General features: G+C 42.5%; 1 protein-coding gene across 1 annotated transcript; it reads right to left on the bottom strand.

Moving 5' to 3' along the window:
* Nucleotides 1-1,581: 1,581 nt before the first annotated feature.
* TPGS2 (tubulin polyglutamylase complex subunit 2) lies at nt 1,582-18,438 on the bottom strand. The gene is made up of 6 exons (XM_014308636.2): nt 18,364-18,438; nt 10,258-10,345; nt 8,794-8,925; nt 6,771-6,884; nt 4,951-5,111; nt 1,582-3,450 (listed from the first exon to the last, which is right to left on the bottom strand). The coding sequence occupies exons 2-6, from the start codon at nt 10,298-10,300 to the stop codon at nt 3,223-3,225; spliced, it is 678 nt and encodes a 225-aa protein (XP_014164111.1). The 5' UTR covers nt 10,301-10,345; nt 18,364-18,438; the 3' UTR covers nt 1,582-3,222.
* Nucleotides 18,439-22,842: the final 4,404 nt, after the last annotated feature.

Raw genomic sequence — 22,842 nt, forward strand, 5'->3', positions numbered from 1 at the left:
GACCAGGGGCCTAGGCTTGCTTCATTTGCATATCTGTCACCCTAACAAACACCTAGTTTGGAAAAGCACAGAAGAGAGAAGAACAAGGACAGTCTAAAATAGAAACATGAACCTGTTGGGTTGTTTGGGTTTTTTTTTTTGGGCTTGTTTTTTATTTTGTTGGTTTTGATCTGAACATTCAGGAAGCATTAAAAAATTCCTAAACTAAACTACAGGGTCTCCTGAATCCTGCCACAGTTCTGCTGCAACATGCTGGCAGGAAAGAACCATGTGTTCTTTGAACTGGCACTCTAGACTTGAGCTATACCAACTACCACCACAGGAAAGAAGTCAGAGAACTTCCGTGACAGTGTCTCAAAATCTTGAAAAAACTGGCCCCCCCCTACTTTTTTCCTACCTCTGAATGCATGAGAAATGTAAGACCTTGCCCTGCTGCTACACGAATTCTGCTACCTCCATCTGAATGAGGAAGTGGGCCTGCAACAGCCTTACAAGTTTGAGGCATCACTGGATTAGAGACAGAACACTATCAGAAGCTGCCAGTTCCCCGGAGGGTGACAATGGTCTTAACTTTTCTAGAAAGTGCTCAAGCAAGTACGTTATGTATGCCAAGCACATAACTGCAGTCCCAGGGCTGGGTGCCATAAACAAACAACACAGAGTTCTCCAAGAGCAGGAAGTGACAGAACTGCACAGAATTCCAGAAAAGGGCATTTACTGGATTTAATGGTCATTCCCATCCCAATACTAAAAGCATAACTGAGGTATTGCTATGCCATGGGGTGGGGTTGGGTGGGAAGTACTGACATGTGTGCTTTCTCATTAGAGCTCAATTTATGTCAGTAGAGCAGCTAGAACAGATCTTCACCTGTCTCAAGATGCACATGGGCTTGGGAGGGTGCACTGGAGGATTTCTTGTCATCTGGGGGTGGCAGAGAGTGGCTGCTAGGCCATGCAGCAATGGCATTTGAAGGTGGGCCCTTGGCAGTGCTGAAAGCGGCAAAATACACCTGAGCAGGGGCTGGTGGCTGCAGAGATTTTGCACTTCTGCAGGCCAGAAGTAGAACAGCTGCCACAAAGTTCAGTCTTCTGGCCTGTGTGAAATAAACTGGGAATTTCTGAGTAGCTCAAGAGGGATAAGCTAAAAGCACTGTAACCCATCTCTTCTCAGGGAAAATTCTCTACTGCATTGAAGAAGCACCCCAAACAATCCATCCTGAGCACTGCTCTTGCCTTTGCATCCCACGTCCGTGTGATCCCCAAAGCATCTTCAAATACCCAATCACTTTGGAGGAAAATATTCAAATATTTATTAAAATACTATTAAGCACTTACAGGATGGCTTCATCTTTCTGAAGGCCATACAAATACTCATGAAAGCCTCACAACATCCCTGTGAGGTAGGTTTGTCTTGTGTAATTATGTGATGGTTTTTCAAAAATTAGGGATGATGCTGTTTAAATAGTCAATGCTTATTTGAAGACAGTGATTTCGATTTCCATATTCAGGCACAAAATATTTTGGGTGCTACCATGATTCCAGCGTATTTGGAAGACAGAATAGCATAGAAGAGAAATGCAAACAAACAGGAGTAACTGAAAACCACCAGTGAATGGGTTAAAGTGCAGTTCTAACATGAAAACTTACAGTATAGAAAACAGCATCAGGGGCTTCTAAGGTTGTAGGATCTCAGTGGCCCCTGGTGAGATCCTGCCCAACTGAAAAGTGTCTGTTTCAAGGGACAGCTTTGCAAATGAATGTGTGACAAACCAAGGGGTCCTCCTGGCTGACGGGACTCAACACCATTGACTCTCTGCTCAGCAATTCGCACACAGGGAGGCAACAAAGGATCTTGCAGCTTCTGGCTTCAGGATTATTGCAAATTGTGTTACCATCTGAAAAGATACAGCACCGTCTTGGTTTGAAAAGACAGGTGTCTGCTAAGGAAGGCAGGAGCCTCTCCTGAACTGGAAACTATAAACCCCCTCCCTCTGAATTGTTATAAATTTGAAATTAAGGGGGGGCTCTCAGGCAAAGATATGGAAGCAGGAGTAACAGTTCTTTATTACAGAAGAAAATAAAAATAAAATAAACAATGCTGTAATACAAAACAACATTGACAGAGTCAGAATATCACCTGACACCCTGTGGGTCAGGGTGTTGGTAGCAGTCCAATTGGAATGGTGGCTGCAGCCCTCCTGGAGTAGCAGGTGTGGTTCTGTTGGAGCAGTGATCCTGTAGAAAGGTGTAGTCTTCCTCTGAAGGTCCAGTGGTGGTGTAGATGGGCTTGGTCTTCCTCTGAAGATCCAGTGGAAAAGGCAGCTGCTCCTCTGGGAATACAGCGGAAAGGCTGTTCTGGTGTCCCAAAATCTCAGATTATATCCAGGTAGGAATGCTTGGCTCCTCTCCCGTGGTGAAGCAGCTCACAATGGGATGCTGTAATTTTTATCAGTCATGCAGTGACACTCAATGGCCCATTAACAGCAGGTATCTCCTGGGAGTGAGGATTGGTTTGTGGAAGAGATAAAGAAAACTGCCCAATTAACAGAAGATAACTGCCACACCTCTCACAGATGGCAAATAGAATACACATATTGCCTTCCAATCTAGGACAGCTTGAAGGCCAAAAAGTGGTCCGGGCTGCAGAGCAAGTGGCTAGGCTAATGCAGAGACATGGAAGTCTCAAGTCCCATTGTACCATGAATCTCAGAGCAAAAGTTGGATGAAGCACAGGGAAGTGCAGAGTTTGATTCTATGTGGAGTGAAAGATACTTCTCAGTTCAGTGGGTTCCAGCCTGCTCCCACAGCGTGCAAGGTCAGCATAGTTTTCTTTCAAAGGACATGGAAGAAACATCTTCACACCCTCTACTTCAGCACTGGTCTGGTTAAAGTTACAGTGAATTATATTTGCTTTCATTTCACTGCTGCAGTTGTACAGGAACAAATGCTTCCCCTTGGAGCAGTAACATCAAAGTTTCTTCATGCCCTCTGAAAAGTACATGCTGCAAGTAGCAGAAGGGAATAAAACTGATGTATCAATTTTTTTTAAGAGCCTCCAGGAACTACATCCACATCACAGCTATATTTCATGCAAGTGCTGCAATGTGTTTTCCATGGGCACATCTATTCATGCACAAGGAACTTGGTCTGAACCACAGAGACACTGCAGCAGAAAGCATCAAAGCTTATTGCAAATGTTGTCCAGGGTCAGATCTAGCGGGCTCACTTCCTTGAAGAATTCCCTGCTAGTGAGGATGTCTTGGCAGAGGTCATGCTTGTGTGACTCTTTTGGGAGCCTGGTGGCTGTGGAGGCTGTTTTTTCTTGAGCACTGGAGTTTTGTTCTTGCTTTTAAATACCTTATTGGGGTCTAGCTTGTTCACAAAGGAATCTGCTTCTTCAGACAGGAGTGCTGTGTTGATGGTTATAGGTTTATACATGTTAAACCATTGCTGAAAGGCAGAATGGTGGGGAAGGAACAGGTTAAATTCAAACTGCAGTTAGACAATTCCACCTTGCTCCCCGTCTTCCCCAAGACTTGATCTTAATCCTATGCCACTTATCAGTTTGCAGTTTACAGGACTTGGAAGAGTGCTTGTGATAAGGATACTACAGCCCCAGTCCTGGAACTGCATTCCAGATAGGGAAGAGGAGAACCAGACACAATCCTAACACCACCTTTCCTGCAGTGTAATTCTTATAAAGAGTATATCCTGATTTACACCACAGGAGGAAAAGCAAAAGGAGGGAATGAAATTAAATTACATTTATTTAGATTCAGATAAGCAGAAAGGATAAAAAAACCTTTGGAATTTATATGTGCTTATAAGCTGAAAACCAACTAGTTGAATTTCTCAAAATGTAATCTTCCTCCCTCTCTTCACACATAAAATAATGAATTTTTTAAAATCCTTACACAAAGATTTTTGCGTTTGTTTACCTTATTGTTTCTGTTTCTGATTTTCTATTTTTCCATTAACAAAGTCAGAAATAAAACTATAGTAGTTAAGGTATTACAAATCACAGTGAAACCACCAGCAAAGTGTTGAGCAGGACATACAGAAGTTCAATACCAAAATATAGATAATAATCTATTAATGTACTGCTTAGTGGAAAACAGCTTTAATATACCCCCTTTGAAACTTTTAAAATTATAATGGTTAACAAACTAGGAGGATTTTAACCAACAGGGGCTGCAAATTATCAGGGAATATACAAATGGTTCCTCCTAAGGTTTGCAAATATACTGAACATAATAAAATATTTATAGCAGGAAAGTTACAGAAAGGCAGAGCACAGTGCCACAGCCTTGACTGATAAAGTCCAGTGCAGTGTAACAGGGAAGGCATCAGGAATGAGAAGAACCAAATTCTACAGCCTCTGTTAGATGGGAAGTCAGTAGTGATTTTAGTAATTCTGATGTGCACACAGGACCAGGGAATCTCATGTTGGTAAGATAGCTGTTGTGTCTGGGTGAAGCGCAGGACACTCAAGTCCCAACAGACCTTGCCAAGGTGCACAGACACTGTGATGGCTTATGAGCTATGTTCAGTAGGATCATCAGCTCCATCCCCAGCTCTCTTACAGGAGGCAAGGATAGGGCTGAAGGCCCAGTCAAACACAGAAGAACAGCAGAAGCCTCACTGGAATGCTCACAAGGGTTTATGTAGAGGTCTTCTGTAACTACCTCTAGGACTTGAAATTGCCATTTTTTGGTCATAATTTTTATCAAGGCCCAACTTCTGAGAGAAAAGCGGGGTTAACACTATAGTAGTGAATTCAAATTGCCATGAAACAAATTATTGTTAACATGTTATGGGAAAAAACTTGTGGTCCCTTCAGTGGCTCAGCAGGGAGGTCCCCCTGAGCTGACAGCTTGCCAAAAGGTGGTAAGATGTTTTTCCGGTCTATACCTATGCAGAATACTGACAAGCTGGACCCTGCAGTCCTACCTTGGCCTGGGGGCTGACCCCATAGCTGGTGAAGGCATACTGCCACTGTGGGAGACCCAGGTGGGTGATGAGCAGGCGGTAGTAGGCTGTGAAGGTTTTGGTGAGGAAATGCCAATACAGAGCTCTGTCCAGGAACCAGATCTCTGTGTCTGGGGAGACCACTAGAATAAAACAAGCACAAATGACACCGTTGCTTTGCAGTATTACGTTTAACCCCTGGCCATTGTCAGGTGGGAGACCCAACACACTCATCAGAAGGGCTGTTTCATGTACCTCCAGGCTTGTTCCAGCCCAGGTGCAGAATCCAGAACTTAGTCTCTGTTAAAGTTCATACGGTTGGTGGTTGCACATCTCTCTAATTTGCTGAGGTCACTCTGCAAGGCCTTTGAGGGAGACATCAACTCCTCCCAATTTAATATAATGGACAAACTTAGCACTCCTTCCAGTCCTGTGTCCAGGCTGTTCATGAAGACACTGAAGAGCACTGTGCCCAAGATGGAGCCCTGCAGAACCCCACCAGTGACCAGCTATCAGCTTGATGCGATGACTATTTACTATTTAGCCCTATTTACTGTAACCTTTTGTGTCCTACCCATCATCCAGTGTGGACCCAGTGCATGGGGTATTTGACTAGCTGTATGCTGGACCATGAATGCAATGCTGTTCCTTCACAACCTGGGAGTGACATGCTACATGCAACATTCTTGGACATCAGCAACTTTGTAGTATATGTTCAAAGTACAATTATGGCAAACATTTATCTGCCCCACAAAGTAAAAAGCAACTAACTCAATTGTCAGTGATCTGGATTACTGAATAGAGTCCAGAGTCTGGAAGTCATGGTAGTATATGCTGCCAACAAAAACACATTTTGCAAAATCTTTCCACAGTGATCAAACATTTCTCTAGTGGTGACATCCTTTGTAGCATAAAAAGAAGGTTTTTTCTTGGGAGATTGAGACGCTGAACACCGTCATTTAAACAGACTGCCCCTGTGTTGACATTGACACCTGTAACCAATGCTCCCTTCCCTTGCCCAGATTATCAACTGCATGTGCTGAAATCACTAACATGGGGAGGCAAGATGACAAGAACTTCCCGCCATGGCAGTTGTAGTCACACACAATGAAAGGCACAAGATAATAACCCAGGATTTTTCTTAAGAACCTGTATATTGCAATTGCACAACCCTACACAGTAAACACACATACATCTAGTGACCTGTGCACTGTGTCAGATGACAACTATTTTACAAGTGCCTTAGGTGTTTCACTACTCTCTCACTGATAACAGCTATCTCTGTATCTGTCAGAACAAACAGCTCAGCTCCCGCTTCTCACCTTCCCATTAACCCTTCCTGCCACATTTTGGCCTAGCTAGCACCTCAAGACCCAGCATCTGTGCACAAGGTGGAAGATCCAGTCTAATTCTGTCTCAGCTTTTTTTACCAACTACACTTTATTTCTAAGCAGAGTTATACCCTTTCTCATCACAATGTAATGGCTTTGCTCCAAGACGTGCAAGTAACTGGATTAGTGGAGCTCTGTGTTTCAACTCAATTGTCTGTAGGTACATGTGAATACTTCCCTGTTTCTATGCATGCAGAAATCATAAGTTATAACTCAGACTCCAACACTAAAAGTGAAAATGTTAGATCTAGTTAAGATTTAGCTCCTGACTTCTGTGGAGACAGGACATCCCAGTAAAAGTTTCACTTACAAATTGCAAAGAAGATCAGAAATACAAGATAACTCTCCACATGTGACCTCCAGATACAATCCACAACAAGAGATAGGTAACTTTTCTTTTTTCAGTCTTACCTGGTTCAGCATGCTTATAAACAAGACAGACTTTCCCATTCCCATTGCATGGGTCTAATTCAAAGATAAGACTACGAGAATCAAAGTGTGGCTTCTCTGGTTTGTCTCCATTACCTGAAAGCAAGGAAAAAAATTTATGAAACATGTTTGGAAAACTGACTGTGACTCAGTTGCAAAGAGCCTATCTGTTTTATACATTAATAAATCAGCTGATGAAGAACTGAATCAAACTATTACATTCACACCTCATGGAAATTATTAAGTTCCCTATGTTTAAAAGAAAACCAAGCAAAAAAAACCTGAAAAAGTGAGAAAAATTTTCATCTCTGTTAGGAAAACAAACCACAGAGTCAAAATTAGATGGCTGGAAACAGATAAGCTGACTTCTATTTCCTCCCTGGCATTAAGCAAGCCAAGGTTTACAGATGTCACCCCTGAGGTTTGTCTAATCTTTTCTTAAAGTTCTCCAGTGTTAGAGAAGGCACAGGCACAATCTCTAAGTACTCAACCCAAATCCATCACTTATCACTTAGAAGTTTTCCTCATGGATCCTGAATCTTCCCTGCCACAACTGAAGCCCTTTATTTCTGCTGCATATATGATTACATTTTTTGTCCTGATTTATTATTTTCTAAGCAGGACAGGGAGAACAATTTATTCTTTTTCTCTTGGGACAAGACTTCAATGAAATTGCAGAGATATATATTTCTCCATACATTCCAGTGTGACATCAGCATCCTTCTCAACAATCACATCTGACTCTTATTCAACTTGAGAACCTCAACCATCATTGAGCATTTCTAGAAGATCAGGACTGCAGCCAAACTGGAATATCAAAACTACTTTCAGCCACATTTAGGAGTTAGAAGAGCTTACAGAGGTACAAATCAAATAGCACTCTTTTAAGAAATAGCACTCTTTTAAGAAATAGCACTCTTTTAAGAAATAACACTCTTTTAAGAAATTGGTGTGACACCTGGCTGTGCTCCTATCCTCTTGGTTTTTCCAGGTGGATGTCAGAGCTCTGACAAAATGAGGGGGCTTTCTTTTTCTTTTTTATTCTTTCCAAATAGCAGCATTCCCAGCATTTCTAGGCAGGGTAGCCTCATAGTTATATGTACACACCAGTTACTTTTCCAATTCCAGCTATCTTCACTACCAAAACAAAATCTGTTATCTTTTGTTCATTTAACACCTTAAGCACACAAAGATTTTGGAAGCTGAATCACTGTAGCAAGGCTCAAGTGAAAGTTTAAACAGGGAAAAGGCAAAACAGCTTGTTAAAAGAGGATGCAAATAACACTAATCCCCACAACATTCACAGCACCCAGATGTACCTGCCAAGGCTGTAGGGAACTAGTCAGATACATAATAGATTCAGCCCAGGAGACAGAGAGTCATAGAATCACAGAATGGTTTGGGTTGGAAATGGACCTTGAAGATCATCTTGCTCCAAATGCCCTGACAGGGACAGGCACACCCTTCTCTAGACCAGGCTGCTAGACCAAGTAATCCCCATCCACCTGGAGTGACCTTTTCTGTTGCTGTATTGTAGAATAGAAGGGACATTAAAGACCATCTTGTTCCAATTCCCCTGCCATGGGGGATAACTGAGGTGCTAAGAGAATTGGATTTGTTCAGCCTGGAAAAGAGAAGGCTTCAGGGTGATCTAATTGTGGCCTTCCAGTACATGGAAGGGAGCCTACAAGAAAGATGGAGAGGGACTTTTTACAAGGATATGTAGTGACAGAATAAGGGGGAGTAGCTTCACACTGACAGAAGGCAGATTTACATTTGATACTGGAAAAAATTCTTTAGTGTGAGGGTGATGAAGTGCTGGCATAGGCCGCCCAGAGAAATTGTGGATGCCCCAACCCTGGAAGTGTTTAAAGCTATGCTGGACGGAGCCTGAGCAACCTGGTGGAAAAGTGTTTGCCCCACATATCTTGTGCTATATTCTAACATTAATAGAACAAAAGGGATGAGACAGAGCAGGTTTTCTAGCCTGTTAACCATGCCTTACCTTCCTCATCTGTGTCATCTTCCAGGTCAGCAAGAGTTGGAGCACTAGGCAGAGTGTACATAGAGGAACCACCAAGCCGGCACAGCTTTGAGATGCTGTTAATCACCATGGAGCCCAGGGGCATTGGGGTATCTGCAACAAACCCAAGCATTAATCACATCCAGTGTCAGGAAGGCATGGGAGGCATTTATCTTCCTCCAGACATCAAGCTCTGTGAGGTGAGGAATGGTTATACAAGAGCAAAAATGAGGCTTTTTCAAACACAGACTCCCACTTACATGTGATGCAACACCATCTCAGAACTATAAAGGTATGGGAATTACACTGCTGGCAAGGACTGTGCTGCAGCTGTTAACTCAGTCCTGTGAAAAACTAAAAATCCTGGCTACAGGATTTCAGCTACAGCCTCTTCCTCAAAGCTCTCTTCCCTGCTACTGCCTTTCCTATCAGAAACCAACCCACAAATTCACAGCTTACTGGGCAGCTTGTCCTCTTCCACTCCATGTATCTGTTTAGGGTACATGCTCTTGGTTCTCACTTCCACAGAGGATTTTATCAGTGCATAAACATGCGGGTGCTCTTGAAAGAATCCTACAGGACTTGTCATTTGTCTGTGTTTCTGAGGACACACTGTTAGCAGACATCAAGGCAGCAAGCACCCTGTTCAGCCATGTGCCAGTGTGATGGGTTTCAGAAGGCACTGCTGGATGCTTGCTCAAACAAGACAGTTGTACCAGCAGCCTTGGTCTCTGTGCACTTGTGACCCCTGAAAACAAGACTCCACAGAGGTCATCAGTCCCCCTTGAAACATGATGGGAGTCATACAGGTGCTAAAGCACTGATATGAACTCTCTCTGAAATGCCATTTCACTTCCTGAGGAAGACCCTGCATTTGACACCCATCTCCAGAAGTAAGCAGTGTCCACAGCCCAACTGGAGAACCCTGCCTGAAGGCAATGAGAGCCAGGAAAAGAGCTGCAGAGTGAACAAACTACCTGATTTTTGCCGAACAAGGACGGAAATGAAGCTTGGACTGCAAATGAAGCTGGTGGAAAGCAGGATCAGGCTCCAACATGTACATACACATTTTAATGAGAAAGAAGCATTATCAGAGGGTGACTCTTCCTACTGATATACGATGGGATAATAACAGTTGTTGCTCTCTACATGAACTACAGAGGGAGTTAGGTATGAGGTTTAAATGACACACCTAAATCTGAGTGTCAACAGATGGCCAGTGTATTACAGAACAGAATTTATGTCATGAATAATTAGTTTCTTGTCAGAAAGAAAGAGTATACGCACCTCTTTTGTGGGATGCCAGAATATGTAAACAATAGATTTTGTCCTGAGAGATGTGTATTGATTGTGCAGAAAGTAAGTTTGAAATTAAAGAGGTTCTGCAGAAGAAGGACTGGCTGCAATGAATTGAGCTTGTCAGTGGAGGGGAACACAGGGACTCACCATCAGTCTTCACACTCCAGGTCATCTGGAAGCCATCGGTCATCAGATAGAAGTTCTTTAAATCCTCAGGTAATACACAGGAGTTTTTCTGCAAATAACAATCAAAGTGTAATGGGAAAATGCAGAACATGTGTCAAACCTTAAGAACAACTGAAAATTGGTACAGAAATATTTGCCACCAAGTTTCTTGCTTCACTCCAAGGTGACTCAAATCAGTTCAAATATCTCATTCTAAAGCCTTGAGGAAAAAACTGCGTATTTCTTGGGACGCTGCTAGTCTTAACAAAGGTAGCTTGGGAAAATTTCACAATGAGCAGTTAGTCATCATAAAATTATTACAGCATTGTTCCCAAACTGAGACATCGTGTTACCTTTTGAGATTAGCAGCCACTCCAAACTCATATAAATCAGAACAATTAGCTTTTTCATATATATAGCTTAAAAGAGTAGGGTTTTGCTTTAAGTGAAATCAGACTAAACTTACCCATTCCACTAAAGCATGTACAATATTAGCACAATGACTCTCTTCTTCTGAGGGATTTCAGCTCCAAGTAAGTGTAAGAAGCCTAGACTCAGAAGCTGCACATACTCAAGTAGATTGGACATTTCACTTAACAAAAAGCATGTCTGCAGACACATGCAAAGCCAGACTCACAAATCTGCTGGTCTGGCTTCACCCCTCCAAACTTCAGTGAATGGTTGTGGCTCCTAAGCCTGCTTCCTTTTGAGCCACCAGTGAAAGAAGCAACCCCAGTGAACTCGAGTTTCTAGGAACCAGAAAACTTCTCCTATACCTGTGTTGGTTGAGGGAGGAGTCGTTCTTTACTTAGACTCTTCAGCTGAACTGCAAATACAAGGATGGAAGGATAAAAGCTTAATCCTCAGAACAAAAAGAAGCCCAAAGAACTATAGGCATTTGTAGATTCTCCTCTGGGGGACACGACTGGCTGCAGACCAGCGACCCTCTGCTCTTGCGTAAGTGTCAAGTACATAAAATTAAACAGAATAGAAGCCTGCCAGTTTTAAAAACACAAACAACAAGCATGACTAAAAGAGTTACTTGTTGGTCTGTTTGTAACTTTTAGAGAAAAAAACAGGTTGACTCCAATGAGTTCTAATTTAAAATAGTCACATTCAGGGCTCCCAAAGTATCAGACCTCAAAACTCAGGAGAGTGTCCCGTGATGGAGGTTCCACAATCTGTGTATGCTGACTTGCCCAAGGCCTGCACCACTCTCCTTATGGAAAAGTTTCATTAAATAAAGATAGAATATTCTAGTAAACAGTAGCAAAGGAAAAGGAAGATGCACATGCAGTTCAAATATCTCTGCTTCACTTGGGGCATGAATTTTTTAACATTTCAAGAGAAGAGAGATGTATCTATCCATCAAGAGCAACCTGCCAGCTGTGAATCCAGCTGCAATGCTGGCCTCGAGTCACCAGCTGCTGGATGAGCAAGGGAAGGCACTGGTCTCATCCTGTTCACACATCCTCCCTCCCCTAGGACCAGAACAGCCTTTCTGCCTGTTAAAGCCTTATTCACAGACACTTTTTTTTCAGTTGGTATAGTCTCTGTCTCCTAAACTGGGGTGTACATGATATGTAGGAGCACCTAATCTGCCCGCAACCTTGTGCTTGTTAATTTACTTTTAAAGCACATCCATTAATGTTGATTGACTGCTCCTGAAGAGTCCCAGACACTAATGGCTTTGCAGCTTGCAACAGGGCAGGTCACTTTACTTGCCTCATCAAGCAGCCTGGTCACTAGCTCAGAGCCTTCTTAATCCAGATAGAGAAAATCTTCAGGGTCCATAGGTCTTAAAGCAGATAACCTGACACTGCAGAGGCTGTTTTTAGAAGAATTTACCATCCTACGACAAGAGCCTGCTGATGGCTGAGGACCTGGTGGTAAGTTTAAGGTGATTAATAAACCACATGGACATATCTGAAGTTCTTCAAATGCCTTTAACAAACACACCTTCTTCTGTGGTTCTCCTCAGTCCTAAATATTTATAATTTCATGCTGTGCTTTCATCACTTCCAGTTTCAAGCTGTACCTGTAAGCACAGTGACTATGGCTAAAACTATGAAGAAAGAAACTATGACAGACCTGCTACAAAGCCTCAGCAGAGTACAAAAGTTAACATAACACTTCGACTACATTTCAAATCCCCAGTTCAAACTAATTCATTGCAGCAGTAAAAACACATATGTGAATGGGTCTCCTGGCTTCAGTGGGTGTTCTTCTCCAAGCAGGAGAACCAGATCCACTAGGATGACAAAATCTAAGGTTTAAAAACTTCCACTGTAGTATCCACATAAATCCTGCTACAACTCAGGCACAGCCCAATTAAGCAAATATAGCTAAGACAAGAGAAAAATCACATCTGAATAGGTTTTATGCTCTGAATCCTCCTTTGAAAAAGATCAACATGTGAATGTTTCTCCAGATGGCTGCTGTCTGAATTTATTTCAGGATTCTCTAAACCCTACTGGTGCAAAATATACGGGTAGAAAATGCAGTACCAGAGCAGGTCTGGGGTCTACAGAAAAAGGCCTGTAAATAGAAAACTTCATTAGCACCCATTTCTCTCATCTGATGGAAAGGATTGATTGATCTGTCATATTGTGCTTAGTCACGTGACCACATGACATCAGAACAGTAATCTTCTGACAGAAGTCAGAGAAACAAGATACTATATACTACCAGTGGTTTATCAAACTCAGTGATCTTCTTGCTTAACTGCTAGTTGTCAGGGTTTTGTTCTCCAGCCCCACAAAATACACTCTAAATAACATGTCAGACTTGGCTTAACCACAGCCCTGGCAAGCAGCTGTTTTCATTCCAGTTATCTGGTTACACTCATCAGCTCATAAAACAAAAATCCCAAGTGCTTAATATGGTGTGAGAGGTCTATTCCTTTTCTTTGTTTTTTGTAATATCTCAAAATAGTCTCCCAAGAAAGCACAGTCCATTGAGTACAGAGAAAAATAAGAAAATCTAGTTTTTGTGGCCAGGACCTGATTAGAAGTGGATCCAAAGCTAAGAACCCTGACATATGGCAATTCACTTGAAACACTGTTGAAAGAATGTCTCTCAAGCAAATATACTAAAGAAACAGAAAGCAATCCAAACATATAGCTCTAGAGAGACTTCTCTAAAACATGAATGAGTTTTACCCAGCTTCTGGGGAGAGAAGGAAGGTATTCATGTCACTTCTCAGGGCTTCCAAGAATTAGTCCATATCACTAGCAACCCTTTTCTCTCCCGCATGTCCTGCAGTTTTATGGCTGGTTTGTCCTAGCTATCATTGAATGTTGATGTTAATTTATGTAACATATTGAAATGTTCTTGCACGTTTAATAAACCTGACCTGGGGAGCTCCCAGGACATCACCTTGATTTTCTGGGGCTGCAGTAGACTTGATCCCCTGCTGCAGAGAACAGGACTTCAAAGTTCTCTTGAGGATATTGTTGTGCAGCCAGTTTTTCAACACGTTATAAAGCTAAACAAGAGGGGGAACACGGGGTAAGAAACACTACTTACCTCCCAAAAGTCCTCCAGCCTGTTCCCCATCATGCAGCTTGAAGAAACATAGCTTTCCTCATGCACTGGCCCTGCTGGATCCACTTCCCATCTCTCCCACAGTCACAGCCACAAGGCAAGCTCAACGTGGGTAGATCCTGTGCTCACGGGGATCAGAGATGGGAGGCTTGGCTAATATTAAGGGTGGACAAGAAGGATGCCAAGAAGGACTGTTGAAGGTGCACATTCTGAGTGCATACTTCAAAAAGAGACTCAAAAAGAAATGCTGTAGAAGCAAGGAGGATGACATTCCAGACATGTGCTGGAAACACTATGCAGCAGAGAGGGAGCAGCTCAGGAGGTTCCTGGATTGTGTGTAAAGGTTTGAATGAGGAACCAGGAAACTACAGGCCTGTCAGCCTGACCTCAGTGCTGGGGAAGCCATGGAGATGTTCTTGAGTGCCCATCCCATGGCACCTACAGGAGGTCCAGGGGATCAGGCCCAGCCAGCATGGGTTTGTGAAAGGCATTACTGCCTGACCCAATGTCCTTCTATAACACAGTGACCCTCTTAGTGGATGAGGGAAAGTCTGGGGATGCTGACTTCCTGGACTTTAGAGAAGTCTTTGACACTGTATCCCATAGAATTCTCCTGGAGACACCAGCTGCTTGTGGCTTAGATGCTCTGTTCTCTGAGTTAAAACTGGCTGCTGGCCTGGCCGAGAGAGTGCTGGTGAATGGAATCACTTGCAGCAGGCAGCTGGTCACTAGCGGTGTCCCCCAGGGCTCTGTACTGGGGGCTCTGCACTGTGCTGTTTTTTACCTTTATTGATGATCTGAGTGAGGGAATCAAGAGCTCCTTTAGTCACTTGGAGACAAAGCCAGGCTGGGTGTGAGTGCTGATCTGCTGGAGGGCAGGGGGGCTCTGCAGAGGGATCTGCACAGGCTGGATCCATGGGCCAGGGCCAATTGTGTGAGGTTCAACCAGGCCAAGTGCTGGGTCCTGTCCCTGGGTCACAGCAACCCCTGCAGCTCCAGGCTGGGACAGCGTGGCTGGAAAGCTGCTGAGTGGGAAAGGGCCTGGGGGTGCTGGTTTCCAGTGGCTGGACACGAGCTGGGGGTGCCCAGGGGGCCAAGGAGGTCAAAGGCACCGGGCCTGTGTCAGCCATGGAGGGGCCTGCAGGAGCAGGGCAGGGCCCATCCCCCTGTGCTGGGGGCACGGCTGAGGCACTCCTGGAATCTGTGCTCAGCTTCGTTTGCTCACAGCAAGAAGGACACCAGGGGGGCTGGAGTGTGTCCAGAGAAGGAAACAGAGCTGGGGAAGGGTCTGGAGCACAGGTCTGAGAGGAGGGGCTGAGGCAGCTGGAGGTATTCAGACTGGAGAAGAGGAGGCTGAGGGAGATCTTTTCACTTTCTAACGCCTGAAAGGTACTGAAAGTCCCTGAAAGCCAGGTGTGGGTCAGGTTTTTCTCCCAAGTAACAAATGAGAAGAAAAAGAGAAAATGGTCTCAGGTACCTGTGTCCCTCTAACAAAAATGCAGTTTTCTATTTTTTGAAAACCAAAACAAGGATGTGAGTGACTCATTCTTCTTCCAGCTGACACAAGAAAGAAAATGTGATTCAGACACTGCACCAGAGTGCCTCCTAGCAGTATTTCAGTGTAACACCTATTTCTAAAAATTGCATGTGGAGGGGAGTAGAACCATTGCCAGCCTAATTTTAGGAGTGGGAAAGATTTCTTAGGATGAAATGGTTATTAGCACTGGTTTTCTGGTGACCAGGTAACTGTCTCTACTCCCTCTTGTACTTCTTGTCTCTCTTGGGGAAAAGGTAACAACTTAGTAGGTTTAAATATGAGGAAACATTGAAAAATCTGGTTTTATTAAAATATAATGAACTGCTTACAATTTTAGGAGAAGGGATGCTTTACCCATGTAAATACACTTGGCAATCATACACCTTAAGCATTTTTGTGTGTGTGTTGATTTCCAATAAATTCTTCAGGAGCGATTTCCAGCTTGATTTCCTGACATGTAACACTTAGCAGCTCTTTCCACTGGGAAACATTTCTTCTTCTCTCCTACAGCCTTACTGCACTAACTCCTGTCATGAAGCTCAGCTTCCCCTGCAAAGCTTCATGGCAGCTAAGGGACATTCAACAAGCTTAAAATTTTAAAGATTATTTTAATCTCAGCAAGGTGAGATTTTAAAACACAGCAGCATCCAGTTACGTAGTAGCACAAACATGGCACAGCACAATTTAGAAATCATGGCTGATGGAAACAAAAAAGCATAGACCCAGCATGAATAAAACAATATGTTAATTAATAATTTTTGAAGGTTGATTTTCTTTTAAGAACTTCTGAACACCTGGATTTTTTTCTCAGTAAAACAATTGCAAAACTGAAATAGGACTGGAAAAATTTATTCCATTAAATAATCTAAAGAACAAAGCTTTTATTTGGTGAGTCTGTGGAATGCCCTGCAACATGAGTCTTAATAGGGAAGTTGTTGGGGGAAAAATAATGTAGTTTTGGGAACAGTTTCACCAGTTTTTCCTACATCACAGAAAAATAGTTTCAAATAGTTTGAAAATAGTTTCATAACGAAATATGAAACTATTTTCATAGTTTTAACTTCATAGGGAAGTTAAAAATATACTCTGATGAAATCGTGTTAAAAATCTCAGCCATGGAGAAATGATTATGTGTATAAGTATTGCCACCTAGTGGCCATAAATCCGATAAAAACAAATGTATTCAAATTCAAGAAAGGTAGGTTTCAGGAAAAATTAGGTACAAGTTCATCCTGGAATGGCTTTGTGAATTGTTGAGTGCATTCCACTTAATCATCATAGCAGCACATTTTGTCCTGTAACTGTGTAGACTGGGTTAGAGTCACACTTCATCCCCATAGCTCAAGGGAAAAAAAAAGGAAAAAAATCCAGTTACCTTTTAATTTGAGAAGGGAACTTGAATTTTTTTTAATTAAAAAAATTGTCAAAGAAAAGGGAACCAAAACCAAAGAAACAGACAGCCAAGTCCTCCACTATTAGAAGTCCAACACAACTGTACTCATCTAACTTTCAACATTTACATCCACAATTGACTTAGTCCATTGCTGGGTAGTGGGGGGGAGGGTGGGAACTGAAATTTGTTTTGGCTTCTCCTGAATGAAGTGCTTCGTCTAAAGCACTTGTCTGGCTTTACAAGAATAGCTCAGTTGTGAAATAAACCCATTTTAGTTTAGAGGAGAAGCAGCGCCTGAAAATGAGAGGAATGAGCACCATGTCCAGGAGAAGCAGTCCTCTCCACTCAACAGAAGAATGAGCAAATATTACTCTGTGTTCCCAGACCTGAGCGGGCTTACAGTCATGGTGCCTCAAACTTTCCAGCTCAGGTAACCCAATACCTGAACAACAGCTACAGGAAACCAGGGATCGGTTTACACAAACCTGAAAAACAGGACATTTCTCCCTGACCACAATTGCTGACTTCTGGACAAGTTCCAGTAAGTAACACACAGGTTTACACCACACACATTCTGACCTGGAATATATATATATATATATTTTTTTAATATATGTTCTTGATAAATGTCACTAATTGGAATAAGGCATTGCCAAAACTAGTGTAAGACTTTTCCTCACTGTTTAGGAAAAGCAGTAAATGGCACGGTGTCAAAGGGGAAGGTATTTTATGCAGTGGTAACAAGAGCAGTCTCTGGGAGCAGCTGCTTTAGGCCACAACCAGGGTTAGAGCTGAGGGAGGATGATTCACTCACCTCCATTCTCTGCCATGTCCCTTTCCAAGGGCCACAGTGCTTCTGCTGTCCCATCCCTAAACATGCAACACCTACCAAGCAGTTATTCAACCACGGCCATGGGATTTATGAAGAAATGTGTATTCCAAAAAGGAAATGAAAATGCCCTGAGTCACACAATAGTTTACAGGAGCTCTCTGATCACACAGATTGATGAAGTAAGGTCAGATAATGCAGAGTGAAGGTAGCACGTGTCCTTCACAGTCTCCTACAACAGGCAACGGGACATGTCCTAGCCAAGAGATTGGGTTGGGTAGCCAAAGAAGGGGTGAAAAAAAGGGATATGAGAAACTGAAGCGAATGGCTTAGACTTAAAATAGAAAAAGATAACTGGAACAAACTGGGTAGCTTAGTGTTATTTGCCAGCTTGAGGCCTTACCTTTAATGGCCATGGATAATAAAGCACTGCTTCATTTTATTTGACGGGAGTTGGAAAATGTTTTCGGACCTGAGTCAGAAAACTGTTTGCTCCCCATTGAGTCACCACTGCCTACTACAGTTATGTGTTTTTTTTAGAGCTGTCATGCTGAATGTACCCACACTGATGATGTTTCTCTAACAAACCAGGTGCATGTGACAGCCTAAAACAGTGATACTTGATTAAGAAAAACCCAACAACACCTGCTTAGGCTGCACTGCACATCAAACTTGGTAACAAGCTGTCTCATAAACACAAGGTTGCCATTACACTTGACATTCTCCATGGGCTGTTGCACATTCAAACTGACCTCACTGCAGTTTTATCAGGAAAACACTCACTTGTTCCCAGGAGACGATTGTGTGGCGTTCAGCTGGCTCCTTTTCCACAAAAGTCACTTCAGCAACTCCTGGGGAAGTCTCTGAAAGGAAAAGAGAAGCATGTTTGCAGCTGGCATGGGTGACAGCAACACTGTGAGACAGACAATTTTGCAAACTAATCTGAGTGACAGCCAGGGAAAAGGCATTAATGATTGCAAGCATTGTGCTGGTGACTGAGCAGTCCCTTTCTTTCGTCTGTAACTGTACTTTGCATGTCTTGGCATGAGGATGTCTAGTGCCGAACAAAATGTTATCCTTTGATTTTTTAATACATATATATGCACACATCATGATATGTCTACAGTGGGAGGGGTTAGAACAAGATGATCTTTAAGGTCCCTTCCAACTCAAACCATGCTATGATTCTATGATGTAAGCACACCCCATTTATCTTTAAGGTGTGATCTTTTGCAGAGGTTTTCATAGAAAAATGGAAAAAAAAATCAGTGATTGGTTTTGAAGCAAACTTCTACAGGGGAATGAATCTTTATTTGCAAGCATGACCTACGGTTTCTGTTGAGTAGGATATCCTCACCTGGGCACAAGATGTAGTGTAGTGCTGCTGTGGACTGCTAACAACCCTATTCCACAAGGGCAGGCACATTTCAGCTCTGGATTCAGTGGGTTTGGACAGACAAAGAACCTGGTCATGCTGAAGGGATCTGCATGAGCAAACATCAGTTCTCTGGAACCTCAGCTGGACGCATGAAAATTTGTTAAAAGCACTGAACTACTATCAATCTATAAAAATCTTATGAATATTTTATGGGAAAGAATGCTATATAAATGTAAGATACTAAGCCACATGGTGCTTTCAGGTGTGTGATGGCAGAATAGACTCCTTTACAATTACTATTTTGTAATGTTTTATGTCACCCACAGCCAACTGAAATAATTCCCACTGAGATAATTCTCTTTGGATCAAATCCAGAAAGACTACTAAATTGTTGTGGGAACTGCAAGCCCAGCAGACAGGGCCATGGAATAGAAGTGATAACTATGCAAGGCTTTCAAGACTGGCTCTGCTGTGAAAGTATTGGCCCCTAAAGCAGTCACACACATTACAATTGCTTTCTGGTAAAACATACACAGTGCACCAGACAGGAAAAGCAGGCACTAGAGAGCTTTGGTTTGTTTTTCGTCTTCAATGCCAGGCTTTTAATTCTATCAATAGCATTGTTCTTGTCTGTTCTGTTGGTGGAACAGCGGCACTCAGTTTCAGGAAGCCTAAACTTCACTTCAGTTGGAAATATTGATTGTTACATTGTCAGATAATTGAAAAGAAAAAACAAGGCATCAGATAAATAAACTCCAAGTTAAAGACATTAAAAAATTTTCATAGTTGGTCACACAGGTAAATTTGTCTGGCCAAAGGGGACCCCCAACACACAGAAGACTCTGATGTTTCACAAAGTTTCACTTCTGGTAGGTGGGTCCAAGGCTGGGGGATCTGTCTCTTGCTCAAATATAAGCTGTCTGAACAAGAGAGTGGAATCAATTATCTAACTAGTCTTTTCCATCTAAGCTATGCAAACCTTATGACAAGTTGAGGAGATTATAATAATGGAGTAATTGTTATTTCTGTGATCAAAGAAAACAGCAGGGATGTTTAATTCATCATGCACAACATCTTGGCTGGGATGACAGAAGATTAAATATCGTATCAGTCAAAGAAGACGTCTATGAACGAGAGAATGCAACTTCTAAAGAGGTCTGAACCAAATCCAACATCAAAAGAAAGAGAAATTCCATCTTAAAAGCCCAAATATTATATTAAAAATATACTGTGGGTAAACTGAAGACCATGTTTAACAAATGCACGTAGGTATGGACAGGAGCGCCACTGAATATTTGGGTAAAGTTTGCAATGAGTTGCTTTTCCTTCCAGATGGAAGAAATTAAGAAGCCACTTTAGTGTCACCTAGATACATGAAAAAGCTTAACTTCTTCAGACTACACCCTATAAATTAATCTGAATCAAGATCATAGTAAACTCTGCCCTATTTTTAGGACATTTCATCTGGAAGTTCCCAAACCCACTTTGCAGTATTAATCAGAAACAGTCTATGTAATGGTGTGACACAAAGCTGAAACAGGAAATCACAGGATTTTCAGTCTTTACAGTACTGCTAATACTGCCTGTAAGCTGGCTAAACTCAGCCTAATTTCAAAATGTTTTAATAGTTACATTCTTATCTAATACACAGCGCTAACAGTGAGGTATGGTTCCATCTTGGGCATTCCAGAAGAGGTAACACCTTCCATTCTGACTTAGTTATGAATAATAAATCTTTCTGGAATTTTCTATTACTCACAGAACTTCAGCAAAATGAGTACTGGCAATGGGAAAGACCTCTTCCTTTTTTCCCGTCAAGGTATAGCCTCCACAATGCTTGTGAGAAATACCCCTTCTTGTAGGGACTTCCACAGAGACTAAAGTTAAAAAAAAAAAAACCCAAACCAACAAAACAATGCCTGACTGTATTTTAAGTTAGGCAGAAAATATCAAGTGACTTCATGAGACTTTCCGAAAGATTTAAAGTAAGATAGTTTCTAGTAGTAATAAATAGAGAGTGAGGCGTCACTCTGAATGAGATACCCTTTGTTATTTGAAAGAAACAAGCACTGAACAGACTGGTTATGTTTCCCAATTAGCTAAGCACTTCTAATTAATTTGGTGGCACAGTTGAAATGCCTTGGACTACTTCACTGCAAAAAATGGGCCAAATTCCCACAAGGTATGGAGAGACAGAGAAAAGAAGTGGAGTAAACCATCACTGTGATGGACATTGCTGTATTGCACAATACAAGTTGTCAGCAATGCAGAGAGAAAAAGAAATAAACACAAACCAGGAAACACCTTCCATGTGAAAGGGATGTTGCAGGACTTTCAGAGCCATACATGCATTGCCATGTCCCGCTGGTGTAGACAACACACCTACCCAAAACAGTTTATATGGCAATACAACATGCAGACACAGCTCACATCTCACATCTCTCACACACCTCAGGGTGGTGAAAATGTGGGCAGGGCTAGTCATCTTTTAAAAAGAGCTACTTCAAAGAAGCTTTTGCCATGATGATGATCATCAGTTTCACTCACAGAGTGAGTGAAAACTCACAGAGCAGAGATAACGTTATCCTGACCTCACAACTAACAAAACAAACAAACAGGAAAAAAATCCACTCACCACCCCCCTCAAGAAGTCTAATAATAAGTCAGTATGACAACACTGATCGGAGATTGAGGGTAAAATCCTGTCCTCACTGAAGCTCAGGGAAAGAATTTAACCCTGATCTTTTAATCTCATCTGTCTGAGCAGCTATCCAAACCCATGTGCAACTATAGATACACTGAGGTTATCAGGTGAAACTCAATGCCTCTTTGGTGTGAGATGATAACAGAGCTCACTTTTGGCTCTAAGATTCCCAGGAAGAAATTCCAAGACTGCAATTTGTAAACTTGTACACATAGCTTGGGATAGATGTATGGCTTTTCAGCCTTACAGTCTGAGACAGTTCTGTGCTCTGTGCTGCTGATGTATGAAAGGTCTAATGCTGAAATCCTTTGCACACACAAATACTTCTACAAATCCTTGTGATTCTACTGATATGAGTAAAGTTTTGTCTGAGAATACTTCCTTTGGATGCCTTGCAGTTCTGCTGAACTTCAGAGGGAGCTGAGGGGATGCAAGAAGGCTCAGTATCTGAGCAAAACCTGGAAATGACAATCAGGGCATTTTGTGGAACAAGTCTCAATGTGAGTTGCAGAATGAGCTGCAGGGCAATTATTTATATGGATCTGATCCCGAGCAGATTGACAAATCGGCCTTCTACCAGAACACTGATGAACCATGCCAGACTCCCCTTCACGAGGCACACTCCCTGCTGACTCCACATTAACACAGAGGATCAAATTTAGGCACAATTTACACAGGAAGGTTGTATGGAGACCTCATAGGAATATTGCAATATCTGGAGGGGGCCTACAGGGAAGATGGAGAGGGACTGTTCACTATGAACTGTAAGTGAGAGGACAAGGAGCAATGGATACAAATTGAAAGAGGGGAAATTTGGGTTGGGTATTAGGAAAATTTCCACTTTGATGGTGGTGAGACACTGGCAGGTTTGCCCAGAGAAGCTGGGGATGTCCATCCCTGGCAGTGTTCAAGGCCACGCTGGATAAGGCCTTAAGCAACCTGGCCATGGCATCAGGGCTGGGACTGGATGATCTTTGCAGTCTCTTCCCACCTTTTAACATTCAATGATTCCATGATTTTTCATAAAACACTACCTTCTCCTTCTCTGGTGTTTATGAAACTCTTAAAGTCGGGAGATTCGGGATTCCTGCCGTTGCTTCCAGAAACAAGGATGTGTCTGTGTGTGTGCATAGGCTGCTCAGCTGCGCGATTCACAGGAGGGGCTGTCACAAACGGGTGG

This window comes from Geospiza fortis, unplaced genomic scaffold, assembly GCF_000277835.1.
Source record: "Geospiza fortis unplaced genomic scaffold, GeoFor_1.0 scaffold49, whole genome shotgun sequence".
Taxonomy (NCBI): Eukaryota; Metazoa; Chordata; class Aves; order Passeriformes; family Thraupidae; genus Geospiza; species Geospiza fortis.